This window comes from Phalacrocorax aristotelis, chromosome 1, assembly GCF_949628215.1.
Source record: "Phalacrocorax aristotelis chromosome 1, bGulAri2.1, whole genome shotgun sequence".
Lineage (NCBI taxonomy): Eukaryota > Metazoa > Chordata > Aves > Suliformes > Phalacrocoracidae > Phalacrocorax > Phalacrocorax aristotelis.
Window position 1 is genome coordinate 124312285 of NC_134276.1, and position 16693 is coordinate 124328977.

The 16693-nt window shown below is 42.1% G+C and overlaps 1 protein-coding gene across 3 annotated transcripts in view; it reads right to left on the reverse strand.

Moving 5' to 3' along the window:
- NXPE3 (neurexophilin and PC-esterase domain family member 3) overlaps positions 1–13451 on the reverse strand; it is a 28133-nt gene extending 14682 nt beyond the window's left edge. The window contains exons 1-3 of one of the 3 annotated variants that reach the window (XM_075104707.1): positions 13311–13451; positions 7924–7975; positions 5735–5947 (exon numbers count right to left, since the gene is read on the reverse strand). In XM_075104707.1, coding sequence (XP_074960808.1) covers positions 5735–5827 — 93 coding nt within the window. In that variant the 5' untranslated portion in view covers positions 5828–5947; positions 7924–7975; positions 13311–13451. Of the gene's footprint in view, positions 1–5734; positions 5948–7923; positions 7976–9267; positions 9368–13310 lie in introns of those variants that run through there. The other 2 variants (XM_075104699.1, XM_075104691.1) reach the window with 2 other exon arrangements.
- Positions 13452–16693: the final 3242 nt, after the last annotated feature.

The following is a 16693-nucleotide window of genomic DNA, read 5'->3' on the forward strand; positions in this document are numbered from 1 at the left end:
ATTATGTAAGAAGTTACTTTTGACTGGCTTAAGAGTAAGAGGATAATGAGCATGCTAGGATGTAGGATGGATACACAGAATCTTCTCTTTTTGATACCCCTCTTAACTATAAAAATATGGAATTGTAAATTGTCACATTTAACTATAAAATGTAAATTGCCAGGTACCCACAGACACACAAAATGTTGTTATCACAATAGAAGCTTTTGCTTCTGTTTTACATTTCAACCCAGGATTTAACACATTTTCCCTGAAGGCCATATGAGGCAACTCATAATTATTTCTATTTTCTATCACAACAGGCAAAAATGCAAACGTATCGCTGCATGTTACTTTTATTAATCCAGTAAATTTCAGGCACATCTGAGAATGAATCGCAGGCACAGTTCTACTTTAAATCTTGCCTACATGTATTCTTGAATTAAGCAAAATTTCTACTTTTGTATAGCTTCACAACCTCCTTTCACTTGCTCATTCACAAACATAACACAGAAAATACTGCATGGAAGTATTTTTAAAACTTAGCTATATATTTTGATGCATCCAACAAGCTGGTAACTATGTTTCAGTCAGCAAAAATATTTAAGCATTTTCTTAAGGATGGGTGGAGAGAGAAAATACATGTGTTTGATTAATTCTTGTGTCCTCTAAGTTCTCAAGAGAAAGTTTCTTTCTTTCAGTTGGTTCTTCAATAGTTGGTACCTCAATGAGGTGGGGGGCAGGACATTGAAAAAAAAAAAATCCTTTCAAATGAAGAAGAGAGACAGCTATCTAAGAAGGTCTTAAAGACAGACCTGTCATTGTTTTTAACCTTCTAAAATTTCTGCAGGGTTTTTAAACCAGTCTTTTTGTCAGAGATGTAGATGATCTCGTTTATGGCCTAGCTAGCCTTTCTGAAGTCTTTCCAAGGGCATACCTATATCTTCCAGGGGAAATGGATGCAGAGGACACCAAGCCAATGAACATTCAGAAAACAGGGCAGAGAGCATAGTTTGATGTCTCTAAAGCAGCACACCTACACAGACTTTTTACCAAAGCACTAGGCCAAAGCTCTTCACTTGTATGCAGCTGAGGTCCTGGACAAGCACTGTCACTTAAACTCCAGCACCTCCAGGTTATGACCCATCAAGCAGAATAGATTATACCACAAATATTTTCTCAGTCTTCAAGGTGAGAAAAAAATAAATCTCTATGAAGGTAAAACCAGAGCTTGTTCAACATCCTGAAGGACCATTCTTTCTGCAACATCTTTGTTCATCTTTACAGGCCTCTCCCAAGCCCAGACAGGACCATGTATTGTTGCAGAATTGTAAGCTTACGTGTGAAAGTAAACTACATCATGTATGCTATTCACAGGAGAAAATGTCACAGAGATTCCATTTTCCAGTTAAAGCAGGGAAAGCTTCAGAGTCAATTAATATACTGAAGATCCTTGTCTGGAATAGAAAAGCTTTCCAAACCATCTTCTTTACTTAAGTGCTTCCCAGGCTTATCTCCAAACAAGTGCTCAAGCTCCCCTATCCCTGTGGATCCATATGGCTTGCCCTGAGGCAGATTAATAGCTTGGTCTGTCCCCACTCCATTCCCTACCCTCTCTTTCACTGGCATTTCCAAATCCCTCTGGCTCCTGTACGTTAAGAAGTCACACTGAGCCCCTGGAGAACTGTGGGCCAAAATAAAATGAAATTTCTTTAAGTAGGGCAGATAAAGAACATTTCTCAAAATTTCTCAAGTGCCCTCTTCCTTTAACTTATGACACAAGATTCTTTTAGTTATTAATACAATCTCCACATTGAATAACACTTGTCTTGCTTTCCTTATTTCCATATATACTCCATTCAAGGTGTCTTGATTTTGCATGCAATTCCCAAGGGGAGTTTTTGTTTGTGTGTGTGTTTTTTTCTTTTTTAGTTTGTGGGGGGAAGGGGGTGGGGGGTGTGGTGTAGGGGTGGGGGTATTTTTTGTTTGGGCTTTTTTTTTAATAATTATTTTTTATTTGCTGCATTCTGAAGTTAACCAGAACCCAAATGTGATCACAAAGTAATTTAATGGATGTCTGCCAAGTAACAGACAGGACAGAATGGAATACGTGTCAATTAAGCACAAACAAATCCACAAGATGTTTCTGGTGCATAAAAGATGTCATAAAAAAGGGAAAAATGAAGCAGTATTTTCAAGAGAACTAATGAAAGTTTCAATTCAACTACTCAGCTTTTAGCATGCCAACTAAGCAAAAGTTAGATTAACATACAACAACACCCAGGCAACCATGCTCTCAAAGATCCTCTAGAAGGGTCACAGGGTACTTAGTTAGGCCTGCAATGAACACTTATCCTCCATTAAACGCAATAATGTTGGTTGCTGATAAAAAAATGTTGAGTATTTAAATTGCTGCTGAAAAGGTGGAACTCCACCCCAAAGCCCCATATCTTCCACCAGCTCTAATGCTTAGCTTGGCCTAGTATGTTCAGAACAATAGCTGTAAACGTGCATATGCCACTAACATTAGAGCATGAAACATCACAGGAGATTCCCATGCGACAGGCATGGGGGGCAGGGGGGAAGTTCCAGTTTGCCCAATGGACGGTCTTAATTTATGCAGCAGACAATATTTGAAACTGAACAAATACCAATTACTGAAAGGTCAGTCATCTAATTTTCAGTAATTTTACACTCCAGGTACTTCATCCCTATTTGCTGCCTAAGACAGGCATCAGATAAATTCATGTTCTTTGCTGTCTCACAGCACTGAGTGGGTGCTGGGTTACTCTAAACGTCAGAGCCAATCCTCAAAAGCCACCACCTAACAGACAAACATTCCAGCAATAATCCGAATAAGATGATGCAGTTATCTTTTGTAGGCGCCTGCAGTTTAGAGGCAGATTTTATTTATTGTTGCATAGTTCTTTTGTTCAGTTTCAGCTGTTTGATTCCACACACCATTCCTTCATCCTTGCAAGAAACTTCCCCTCTCCCATACACTCTTTTCCAAGCACTTTTAAATAAAAGAATGCTCTCAACTGATCCTGAAATGGTTCTCTCAATCTGAAGACGACTGCTACAAATATACAAACTCTCCTGTATCATAAAGGTATGATGTTGTTTATTGGCAACAACCTGATACCTCATGGAAAATTATTGAATATTTTTTCTGGCTGTGTTTCTGTCTTCTGGAACTATAACGCAGTGGTCCACTGGGGACCTCAAGGGAGGAGCTGCTCCATGCTAAAAAGCAAATTAACCAATAAGCAGGCTATCAAATGTTTTGTGGACAGCTTGGGGCTTTGTTTGTTTGTTTTAACACAAAGTAAGAAAAGTAAAATACTGACATGGGCAAGACTGTTGAGAGGGTATCATTAGCAGCTTAAGAATTCAAGAGGGAAGATTCCAACATGAAAAAAATATAAAATCTGAAAGAGAAAACGCAGGGAGGCTAGGTGGGGTCAGCTGATAATTGCCTTAGCTCTTTAGCTTTAGCCGGATGGATTGGATGATTTGGGGATGAGAAGCATGTCTGATGCATTTACAAACACGTTTTCAACAGTAACCAACAATAAGCCCTCCTTCCAGAGCCTGAACAGATTTGCTTACAGATATTCTGTGAAAGCTTTCTAAGACTTTTTCTGGTTTTGGTCTCTGACTGAAAAAAATCAGCATAGATACCTAGACTGCCTGGAAAGCTGTGCCAAAGCCAGAAACCAATAGCAGAGCAGGTCCATTCAGAAAAGTCAAGACAACAAAAGGAGTTGCATGTTACAATGTAAAGATTTACCAGCAACACAATACTTAACTAAGTTTGAAATATCAGATAAGTAAGGGTCAAAGCCACACAGATACTCCTCATGAACAGTGATATGACAAAGCACAGTGTGAACACCCATACTGCATTTTTAATTTCACTCTTGAAGCTCTGCCAGAGCCCTTTTCTCTAAGAAATTTAATTTAAAAAAAAAAAAGAAAGAAAGAAAATAGTCTAAGATTCCTAAGATTCAAAATATCAAAACTGTTCTTCATGCAACATCCTAGGCCAAAAAACAACCCACAGAAAGAGACAAAAGAAGAGCTACCTTCTACGTTACACAACAAAGGTCCATCAAACACAGTATTTTGACTTCCAGTAGTTTCCAACAGCAGCTATATGGGAAAAGAATACGGGCCAAACATGTTGTAATACTACCTCCTGAAGACTTAATCCAGTTTCTAGCACTTTATGGGTTAGGGCCTTATTGAACACTAAGGTTGACATCTTTAAGATTTATTATCCCCTAATGGAATTTTCTTCTATTAATTCATCCAGACATTTTGAATATAAGCTTTTAGCAGCTACACAGTCTTACCGCAAGGACTTCTGCAGCTTTGCCGCAATCCATAAAAAACCACCCCTGCTTCCTTTGAATGCGGCATCTGCAGTTTTTATTTAATGTCTCCACTAGTACTGGAATAGGTAAAAAACATTCATTCTTTAGTTATTGATCCTATGCCACTTGTGATTTCAGACCTCTTAAACATCTTCCTTGCCCTTATTGGAACCTCTTCCAATTCAACTATATCTTTTTGGGAGCGAGAGGGGATTTTACAGCCCCTCTTTTGAATCGTTCCATTTGAGCATCACTAGCCAGAAGGAAAAAAACACTCTGCAAGCAGGATACACACAGCTTAAAAGCATAAAGCAGTTCTGGTTTTCCATTTGCTGATTCTGCCAATCAGCTAGCATGCATAAAAGATAGCTAGGATTTAACAAGGTATTAGGCTAAGCATTATTATCCTCCCCACCAAATGCCTCACTGGATAGCCTGGCCAGGCAGGCAGCCCATGGGCACGGCAGCCTCCAAGGCTCCCTAGAATGGATCCTTGGTGATTTTATCTGTCTTGACTTTAGTCTGGGGTTACTGACCAACCCAGTTTGAAAGCACCTCTGCACTGAAGTGGTAAGTAAAATGAAGAAACATGCAAGTCAGACATAGCAGAGGGAAAAAGCAAAAGGCAAAGAAAAGCTGCATCAGTACAGGCTGGAGAAGAACTAGCTAGCTAACAGCTCTGCAGAAAAAGACCTAGGGATTCTGGCAGACAGTGAACCGGCTTTGTGTCAACAGCAAAGCGTTGTGACAATGAATTAACAAGACCATAACCAGCTGACTGAGCAAAGTGATAATTCCCCTCGACTTCACCTTGGTGAAGCCCTGTCCAGAACAGCATGTCTGGTTTCTGGAGACACCAGCTAAGAACCCCTGAGATGATTAGGGGACTGGAATACATGACTGAAGAGAGACACTAAGGGAATCAGACTTTTTTTTTTTATTAAGTCTGGAGAAGACTGAGAGGGGATCTAACTGCATTCTTTCACTACCTAAAGGGGAGTTACAGAGGAACTGGAGTCAGAAGTACACACTAAGAGGACAAGAGGCAACTTCCACCTGCACATAAGAGAAACATTCTTCCCTATGAGTGGGGTGAAGCACTGCAACAGGCTGCCCAGGCAGGTTGTGAAACCTGATTGCCCTTGAAGGCTGTCAAAACTCAACTCAACAATACCCTGCGGAATCCAAGCTAACCTTGAAGTTAGCCCTCTGAGGAGGGTGTTGGATTAAATACCTCCAGACATCCCTTCCAGTCTGAATTTTCTGTGAATCCAAGTTGTAGCTAAGCACTGTCAGTCACAATTCTAACCTTACCCTCAAAGGAGAATAATGTTGCTCAAGCCCTCTTGGAGAAAAAAAAACCAAGTTCCACTTACCTCTAACTGAAAAAAATTATGGACCAGGACCACAATAGCCAGTACTGCCATAAGTAGGCAGAAGATTTGCAATCTGAACGAGTCACGCCACATTGTCCATTCATATCTTTCCCTCCCATGTTAGACGCTGACATGACTTCCATTCACCACAGATGTGAATGTCATTTCGTCTCAGTAGTGCACAAGAGAATTCAGCTGACTTCCACTTCATTCCTGCAAATGTATTTACAATAATTATATTAAGTCCCCAAAATATTATTAGAAGTAAAGTCAAGTTTAACGCGGAAAGCATGTAAATGGTGGAACTTCACACAGCAATAACTGGTACAATAGAACTGTTGAGACTGATTTTTGTGGCGTTAATCTGAACAGTACTATCTGTGATGTTACTTAGTTCTCTTGGGCATGTCAAGGCAAAATCTTATCATAAAGCCACTCTCATCTGTATTTGATAAAAAAAACAACAAACCAAAACCAAACAACAGAAGAGCATAAGATTTCTTTCTTAAAACCAGAACAAACAAAATCACTCTATTTATCCATTAGGCCACACTATCACCATCCAGCCATCACAAGCCCAAGGCTTTTAGCAGAAACTTATGTTTTTAGACATCTCCCTATTTACCTGGTTAGAGATTCCAATAAGTTGTTATTAAAGACTAAGGTCTGAAGCAAGTCTGGATAAGCAAGATAAAAGATACTTTCTCCAGTTTTCTGCTGGGGAGAGGGGGGAAAAATAGCTGTAACACCTATCAGTTAAACAGGAGATACCCAACAGAGTTGAATGTGCTAAAACTGAGCTTCAGGAATCTTCTATAACACCAGACTACATCCATCTTGTTGGGTTTATCATTCCTTTTACATCATGTACTCTTACACAGCTCTAACGGTAAAAAAAAGTAGACTTCTGGGAAAAAGGCAAGGGATTGGGTTTTGGTTTTGTTGTTTGTGATTTTTTTAAAAATAAAATATAGTAATAGTCATGTTTTTATTAAAATTTAATTTTTATGAAACATGTTGTTTCTTTGAGGTTGCTTGATAGCTGATCTGTTATAAAAATCACAGATTTAACAACCATTGATAAACGTTTCTCACAGCCTAATGCTTGTTCAGTTTGACTCTCATATCTTCCTTTTCTTTTAGAGGGACAATTCTGAGGCAGTCACTTTGCAAGCAAAAAGGGTACCGTTCTTGCAGAAGGAGAAGCTCTAAACTTGGAAACAGACAACAGATGGCAAGGAGAGACAGTCAAAAGACACCAGTCTCTTCAAGCCTAATATTCTCAAAGCAGCATTACTCATACAACCATCCACTAAGTGCAACAACATAATCAAATGAGTAGATAACCTTTGTGTGACTTTCTATAAATAGTAGTGTAACTGAGAAGTTATACTATTTATTAAGACTATATGAAGAATGCTGTGCAAATTTAAATTAAACATAATATGTTAAATATCAAAATTAGCTAACTAAATAATTCATTAAATGAACATAGACTAGAAAACTGAAATGTATTACTCGCATAACCAGAACAGTCTCAAAATAGACCACAGATGAAATTGCTTTACAAGGATTATAGGGATTATAACTTCAAACGCTTTGCTGAGAATGAGAGAGATTGCATTCCTGACTGATGAACAAGCACTGAAAGAGCAAGATGTCCATCAAAGTATCAAACTGACAAAATTCAACAAAAGCACAGCTTTGTGAGAACAGTCCTGTGCTAATATAAAGTGTTAAATCTGTATAAAATATCAACTAGGATTTTAAATGATAACTGAAAATGAATACACCTAAATATATAAAAATGATAGTTTAAGGCCATCTACGACCATTTGAGGAACAGAAACAAATACATTAGAGAAAAGGGGAATTTCCACTTTTGTCGCTAAGAATTGTCTTGAAATCACTGAAAAGCATGAGGCACTGAAAAATAACATAATTAATTTAATTGTCATTTCATATACCTAAAAAGGCCATGGAGGCTACTCTCACATATTTTTGTGCCAAATTTTCTGTATTTCTATGAACATCACATGTTCTAAGGCATTCAGGTGCACAGGTTTACTGCTTTCTTTATACTAAAGACCTTAACGTACTTCCAGTTTCACCATTCCTGAATAACTGACCTAGTTTGGTTTTTATATAATGGAAGCACATAAGTACGCCAAAAAGCCTTAGATTCTTACCCTATGCTTGGAGCATTCTCTGAAGCCATCCACGCAAAAGGCCAAAAATAACCTAGGAAACAATACAGAAAAAAACCACACACAAATATTAATAATAAAACCTCACGTATTGGTGGTTTGCTTGCAGCAACACAAAATAACATGGCAGTTAAGACTCCCTACCTGTAAAATTAATTTTGTTTCTAAAATAATCCAGGCATTTTTTTTTAAGTATTTTAATTCTTAACTTCAGTCCTGTACCTTTGAATTTTCTGCCATTTATTGTTAAAGTATTGGTCCTCTCAGCTTTGTTCCACATTATTACACACCCCATTTTGCCCGAGGTTAAAAACAAACAAACAAAAAAATCTTAGTGACATTTTTATGAAGATTCTTCAAGTTCTCTCACGCTCAGTTACAGGACCGGTTTTTTGTTTGTTCGGTCACTAAAGGTTGTCAGCTCTCTATCCCAATGCCTCTCGAAGTCAGCAGCGTTACAAAACCCGGTATTAGCGCAACTAACTACTTCCAAGAACCTTCACGCAAATCGCTAAGGCTGACGAGCCACTCAAAAACATTTCTCCGAGGCACAAAACGCTTGCGTTGCTGCGGTGACAGAAAATCACATTTGCTCCCGTTTCTCCCCTAATCCAGCCCCGCTCCCCGAGGAGCGGGGGTAACAGCCCCCACCCCGGCCCGCTGACATTCAGAGGTCACCACGGAGGGTTTGCGGGAGCTGGGCTTTGCTGCAGCTCCCTGCAGCAGCTCTGCTCCAGGCGAGCAAGCGGTCTGAGCGCTGCCCAGCCCGGCGGCTGAGGACCTGGCACCCGCAGACAAGGGACGGGGGGAGTCAAAAGCGAGCAGGAAGTACTGCTGCCGGCGATATAGACGGTAAAGCTGTCTTTTACTGCTTGGGTGGTACTTTTTATGGCGCTCATCCGCTCCGGAGCACGCCTTCCCCCGCGGCTCGGCAGCCCCACGCAGCACACGCCGCGGGGCCGGCCAGCCTGCGGCGCCCCCGGGGGGCAGCACAAGGGGCTGCCCCCGAGACCCGGCAGCCCCCGCACCGGCAGGAAGCGCTTTCGGCTGCCGCCGCCGGGACGAAACCCGAGGGAGGCAGGCGGCGCGCCCGCCCGGCAGGGGCGGGGGGGCAGGCGGGCCCAGCAGCGGGGCGCCGCAGCCCGGGAGGAGGACGGGGAGATCAAAGCAGGACACCCGCCAACCCCGGGCACCCCCACACCCCGCCACAGCTCCCCGAGGCCCCCGGGCCTCCCTACCGCCGCCCCGGCCCCGCTGCCGCCCCTCCGGCTTCCCCTGACAGAGCCGTGGCTCCCCTTCCGCCCCCGGCACCTCGCGCCCCCTCACCGCACACCCCGGCCGTGCCCCCGGGCCAGGCGGCGGCCTCACCCCCAGCCCGGAGGCGGCTCGCTGTATATCCCCCGGCCCCGCCGCCCCTCCTTACTCCCCGCCCCCGACGCGAACGGCTGCTGCCATGGCCCCGCCTCCCAGCCACGCCCTACCCGGCTAACGGCCGCCCGCGGCCACCTCCAGCGGCCCGCGGCTCGCCAGGGCTGCGGCCCCGGCCCGGGGCGGGGCGGGGGGGGGGAAGAGCAGGCCGCGGCTGAAGGCCCCGGCCGCTCCTGGCTGGACCTGGCCGTTTTTTGTGCTCAACTACAGGGACACAGGGATCCTGTGGGGAAGGAAAACCGTAAAACCACGTGCGCTTATTTCTGGGCACCCTCTTTGCTGAGAAGGGCCTCATAAGGGGGGGCCCTTTGTGTTCCCCTGTAATTTCTGAGTCACAGTAGGTGAAGGCAAAGAAACCAGGACAGAGGAGGCTGGTGCAGAGTTCGGGTTCACAGCCCAGGTGGTGTTACCATGGTCCTATCCAGGGCTACTGCCCCAGGCAAGACATAAGGCTCTGACAGGAACCATCATAGTTCAAACATTGCTGAGCCTGGGCATGAAGGTGAGTATGGGAGGGAGCTACAGCAGCAGGGGCTTGAACAGCAAGATGATGTTAGAAAATTGGAAAAAGAAATGAGGGGTGACCTTATTGCAGTCTACAACTTCCTCACAGAGGGGGGCAGCAGAGGGGGAGGTGGTCACCTCTGGTGACCAGCAACAGGAAGTAGAATGGAATGAAAGGAGCAAATAGAATGAAGCTGAAGTAGGGGAAGTTCAGACCAGACATTTGGAAAAGGTTCTTCACTGAGAGGATGGTCGGTCACTGGAACAGGCTCCCCAGAGAAGTCATCATGGCACCAAGCCCATCAGTTCAAGGAGTGTCTGGATGTCAGCCATGTGGTTTAGTTTTAGGTCATCCTGCAAGGACCAGGGAGTTGGGCTTGATGATCCTTATGGGTCCCTTCCAACTCGAGATATTCTATGATTCCAAGATTACAAAGGGGGGAGAGGCTGGCCCGTAGGCCAGCTGCAGGGGCTGAGCTAGGGAGAGAGGAACAGGACAGCATAACTGCGCAAAACCAGCAGCCTTAAAGGCAGGACTTCAAAATGCTTGGAGACGCATGCAGTCAGTGTTGAGTTTAGCACCCTGCACCAGAGCTGTGTGGCACTTTCAATCTGGTAGCAGGACATCCATAATCAGATGTGCCATCACTCGTAAACACTGCTCAAGTTTGGGAATACCTCTTTCCAGAACATTCACCTGCTAGCAGTTGTCAGCAGGAGTACAGGTTAAAGGCGCAGTCTTGTTTTTACTAAGGAATTCTTGGCTTGCTTAAAACCAGTCACACAGAGACAGAGCAGCTGAAATATTCCTGTGCATGTAATACTTTAACCATTATCAATAGTAAATTCCTCCTCTAGTCTCCTGCCCCCGCTCCCATCAGCCATAGCTATTTCAAATGAGTTAAAAGTGAGATCACTTCTACTTTTCTCCTTTCCCCACATTACAGGCGTGATTCCATGGTAGAGATGGAAAGCAGAAGTCTCAACAGGCACCAGCTTTTATTAGTACTATAGATGGTCGGTCAAGAATTGAAAGCCATCTGGCTGTGTAAGCAGAACACTAAAAATAGAGTATATTGAAAAATACTCGGTATTGATTTTTTTTCCTGCAATGAATGCAAAATTCCTGCAATTTTGCAAAAATGCAGAAACCAATTTCCTGCAAAAAGTCACAGGAATGGGTACAGATATGCTATTCCCCACATTTTACATTTCACCATCCCTCAATGATGAGAAGGGATCCCCCCACTACTTTTCTCCATAAATTCTTCAGTTGTTTTAGCTAGTCTTGTGAAAACCTAACAAAGATTCATATGTGGTTTTCTAGTCTCTAAAGCGGTAAGCCTTTGTGCACAAAGAGGCCATAAACTGATCCCTGAACATCTGCCCCCACACCCTCTAGAAGGGACCTTGTAAAGGGCTGTTCAGTTTTAAGCTATTTGAATGTCAATGGCTTTGGTAAGCTCTGTTCCACATGCAACATCTAGACACCATTAGCCCCCAAAAACTACAGCTTTGGCAGCTGTCACTGACCTTGCATCCCTCCTGGTTTATCACACCAGAAGCACTTGGCAATTATTTTGAGATGAGCATGGAAAGGTAGTGAAAAAGAATCAGTGTTTCCTGATTTCTTTTTCTGGCGTTGCATGCAGTAAGGTGAAGTTATGCAGGGCCCTTGGCCCCTTTGCCCTTCTACCCCTTACCTGCAAATAAACCTCCACAATACACAACACGTTAGATAGTGCACCTGGGATTAGTAAACTGATTCTTAATTTACATTGCATTGGCAATGAACAATGCATTGGACAGAGTCCTGGACAGAGTCTGCAAAGAGCACAACCCACCCTGTTCCCTTTCTATACACATCTTTGATCAGTCCCCTTTTGCCACATTACCCTTGTATCGCTCCTTCAACTATTTTCCACTTATGTAGCCATGAGGCGTTGTCCCCCCGCAGTTCCTATAACAGCACGTTTCACTCTGACCACGCACACAAGTTCAGCACGTCCCCTCGTTTCGGCATAGCAACAACTAAGGTATATTTGACTTGGTTGCAAGAAGTCTTTTGCTGATCTGCTGCTGTTCTGGCCCTTTTCACATTATCTAAGGCTTGTAAAGGTATAGAGTTTTTGCCAGAAGAATCCTTTTCTAGCCTCAAGTCCTTTCCCAAAAGGTTACAGAGAAGCTTCCTGACAGGCACCAAGCAGCCTTTCCACCTCCCTCCTGCACCAGCAAATCTCAGGCAGCTGTGCAGAATTCCCCACGCCAGGGACATACAGGAGCACAGCTTCCCATTGCCCCCGGTAGTTTTGTTGTTCCCCTTTGGGGCTAATACAAGCTTTTCCAGGGCTCCCTTTCCTTTTCTCCACCAGACAACGTGCATGCCCACAGCCATCTCAGCCAAAGGCTATCTGGAGCATATCCAGCAAGTTTAACATTAGCACAGCTGCACCAAAGAAGGGAAAAGCATCATGCAATTGTGAATATCAAAAAGCAGGTGAGAAAGGTAGCTTACGTGTCCTGCTAGCAAAAGAATAGCTACTTCATGTGCTTAAGGCTCTCTGTATCTGTGAGAAAAGCCACAGAATCAAAAACCAAAAGGACAGCCAATCTGCCGTAGAAAATGTAGCGAAACAGGGAACAAGCAAGCCACAATGAGGAGAGGACAAGTGAATGAACTCCACTCTGGTAAGCTCAGCACTACAAGACAGCTGTGGAGTAGATCTTGTAAATATGAGCTCCAACAGCATATGCATTTGCCTTTAACTTCAAGCTGAAGGGGCTGTAGGAGCTAGGGATAGAAGGAAGAAAAGAGTTCAGGCTGTAGCATTTCTCAGTGTCTCTTGTTTCTCCTCAGGCCCCACAGCCTCCACACACATGAGCAGCAGTAACTTCTTCAGCTCATTTTCTATGCACTTCCCACACCAGAAAATGGGCTGCAAGTTCTCAAGGGACTGGAGAACTTCAGCTGGTGTAACAGGAACAGCCAGGAAGAAGCATCACAAAGGCTGCTGCTTGAATGCAGTTTAATACAATACTAACAAAACAGCCCTGGCTGCTAGACTGCTGTTCGTCACAATGCGGCATTGTTTGAGAATTGTTTAGGCTTTTGTAATGGTTTATTGCTTTCAGCCCAACACACGAAGAATTTCAACACAAAGTGCACAGGTTTCACACTTCCCAGGGCATCGTTCATGATCATGGGCTTCCCAGTTTTTACAGACAAATTTAAGAGTCTTGGAGGTCAAAGGCTGTGACTGGTTTCATATCAGCATCCTTTGCACAATTTTCTGCTATTTCTTCCCTTGTTCAATGTTGCCTTTCAAGTACCAGAAAGAGCAGGCAAACAGGCTATTGGCAAGGAAAAGGGGGATAGACCCGAGCAATCCCAAAGCCCTCACATTCACAACTTCTGCCAGAAACGACTTGGGCTGTACCTGAAAAGGTCCTAGCAATCCTCAAGAAGTCCCCACTGGAACAACAGGCATAATCGCACAGGGTGGCAAGAACATGCCGGATTACTTGCAGGACTTCTGGCAGTCACACACAGCTTTCCAGACCTACAAGAAGTTATGATGGAGTGTCACAAGGGACGTATCTGAAAATATCCTCATGTACGGGCAAAACCCATGCCAAACTATAGAGAGGAAATGAGAACGAGCTCCATCAGTGGCATGGATAAAGCTGGGGAAGCCTGTTAAGATCTGTCAGGATCTCTATGTGCTGTCCCATGTAGACCAAAGTAATACTTTCCTCTACCCGTACCCCAAATTGATGCATTGTATCACCACAGATCCTTCACAAATGCAGTATTATGGCTTGAAATCAACAATGTTCTGATACAAGCTATACTTGGACATAGTGGTTTGTGCTTTTGCAACTGTGTCAATACAGCAGAGAACAGTTTTCACACCCTAAGGCCTGAGTAAAGGAGAAAAATACCTTACCTACTGTATGGGCATAAAGTTAGATAGAATTAACAGGAGTTTTTCAAACCACACTATCACATGCAAAAGAAACTCAGCTCCCAGCATATGTAAGGATTTCAGCCCATAAAATTCAAATTAACTATTTCCATTTGGGCTAAATTGGGTCTGTCCACTAGATAAATCTATCCCTTTATTTTCCAACTCTAGCCAAAGATTTTAATGTCTGATCTTATTATAAATATGAATAAAAACCAGGATAGTGACTACAACACTGCAGGAGCTCAGGTTGAAGGTTCCTATACCTGAGCTCCTGCAGTGTTATGGTTACCATCCCTATAATACACAGCGCATTGAAACTTAGTAGTACAGCTTTATGGTCTTAACTCTACTCCAAGAGGAAACAGCACCGTGAAGTTACTTTAGCTATGCCCATTTCTGTCTTTCAAATATCTTCATAGAAAAGCAAGAAGAGTCTCACTTAAAAACCTCAGCTGAATTCTTCAGCATCATGTAGTGGAAACACTTAGTAAAGAGTTAAAAAATTCCCACTAACCTCCATGTGTGAAATGAGAGTTGAGCAAAAAAAAAAAAAGTTGTTTTCGTTTGGGTTTTTTTTTCTTTTTACCTTTGAGATGACTGTCCTGCAGTAAAACATGATTTTTATATGTGTCTGAGCTCCTGGTCTGTTAAAACCTGAAAGATGTTTACTCTTCAGTTATTTAAGCACACAGCAGGTATCTGACCAAACCGGAAGAGTAGGAGAGGGAACAACATGCTTTGCAATTGTATTTCTCTTGATAAGCCCATAGCCTTAAATCTCTTTCTAGAAAGCCCTGTACAGAATACCACCACATCTTTTCATTTAAAACAGAGTAGGGAATTAAGAACATGAAATAGCAGGCCAGTGATAGAAAACAAAGGCCTGCAAGTCCCAAATACCAATTTCAGTGGCATCTACTAATCAATTGGTATATAAATTTTGAGTACCGTACCACACTCTTACTATCTTCAACACCGAGACAGATGCCTCAGCTGTACCAAGCCATGGACGCTAATGCTTACCTTGTCACCACTGTTCTGTATTTCTAAACTTTTTATCTCCAAAAGAGCCCTCCATTGGTAAGACAATGTCTATTAGCTGTACGAGTCAGGACCAAGTACACATTAACATTTTGAATAAATGTACAAATAATTTATTTAAAATTCAAAACTCAGAGGTACAAACAAAATATTTAAGAAACAATAAATCCAGAAATTTAAACACTTATAGAAAATATACAAACTGTACCAATTTAACCTCCCACCATTCTTCACAGAAAATGGTGAGAAGTAGAAAGACAAATCAATGCCTAATAGTTATTTTTTTCAGATTCTAGTTTAGAGGTAGAATACTACTGTGAAAGACTCAACAAAATTTACTTCGGTAGAATTATGCTACAAGTGAATTTGGCCCATATACTTATAAATGTAATGAAGACAGAAAAGAAGTTTGTTATTGAGAGCTTTTATCAATAAAATTTGGCATGGCACTTCCCAAGAGATAAAGCACCTTTCCTGATAAATACTGTTTTATGCTTTTGGAAGTAAAGGATCCTGTGCTTTTTCCATTGCTGACATAAGGAAAGCATTTTAAAATAGACAGTCCCAACTTTTTGGCAGGCATAGAGAAAGCAAGTGTTTTTCAGTAGCTTGTCCAAACTGGGGGGAAAACCCCCTGTAACTATCAAAGAAGACTTTTTGAAAGACTTCGTGAATATTTGATGCTTACTTATTTGGGTGGCACAGTCCTTAAGGGGAAAAAAAAAGTTAATACAATAAGGAAAAAGTTTCTTTTCCACTGCCTGAAAGCAGGGGAGCTAACCAGTTTTCACATTTTATGTCATTGAGTCAGTGTCCACCAACTGCTACAATTCTATCCTCTTAGGGAAAAGTGTATCTATGTGAGACACACTGTAACTTCAACTGCAGTAAAAAGTACCCAGGAAGTCTCAAAGGAATGTATCCTCCATTTTTGTTCATCAAACAACCTGCTACAAGTCAAAATCAAGATTGGAGCTCTTCAGACAATATATACAAATTAATAAAAACCAGGAACAATTTGCAAGCTCAATGACATACAACATTATTCAGAAAAAAATCAAGCCTATTTTTTATATACAGACGGACTGGCTGCTAAGTGCATTATTTAAATTGCTGCATGCAAATAGAATCTCTGGGTGTTTAAGGAACTTAACTATAAACAAACTGTTAAGCTTCTGCAGTTTAGTTTAACAAGGACTTTCTCAAGTATTTGCTGAAAGATATTTGTGTTTTTGAAGCAAAAAAAAAAATTTGCAATCTTAATGCCTTCTTACTTTGTGGTGTAATAACACTTCTAAAGAGGTAAATATGATCAAATCCCAATTTAGACAGCCAGTTCACAAGGTCTCCACTTAAGCATGGCCCTGCTTCTTTTAATGAAAAGAAAGCAGAGAGTTAGGCCAATGTTCAGTACCTTTTAGAAATTCCATCCTTGCGCCACACATACTTTATTTACAAAATAGCACCAACACAGCAATAGTCACCACAAAAATGAAGATAAGAGTTGCTGCGTTCATTCAGCAGCTAAATCTCCCATTCATTTAAATGACGGTTTTAGGTATTTTAAAAAAAAAAGTTGTGACCATTAATCTCAGTTCATGGAAGAAGGCAGAAATAGAAATGGACTTACTGTTATTAATGAGGCATTGCCTTGTGTTCTTCTTGAGTAAAGAAGTTAACCAACAGAGAGGAATCAACACAATCCAAACACCTTTAAAAAAACCCTTAAAATATAAAATGTGAACAGGCCTGCTTTCATGATATTTTCCTACCTTTCCAAATATCATCTGGAACAGTGTCTATCAAATATT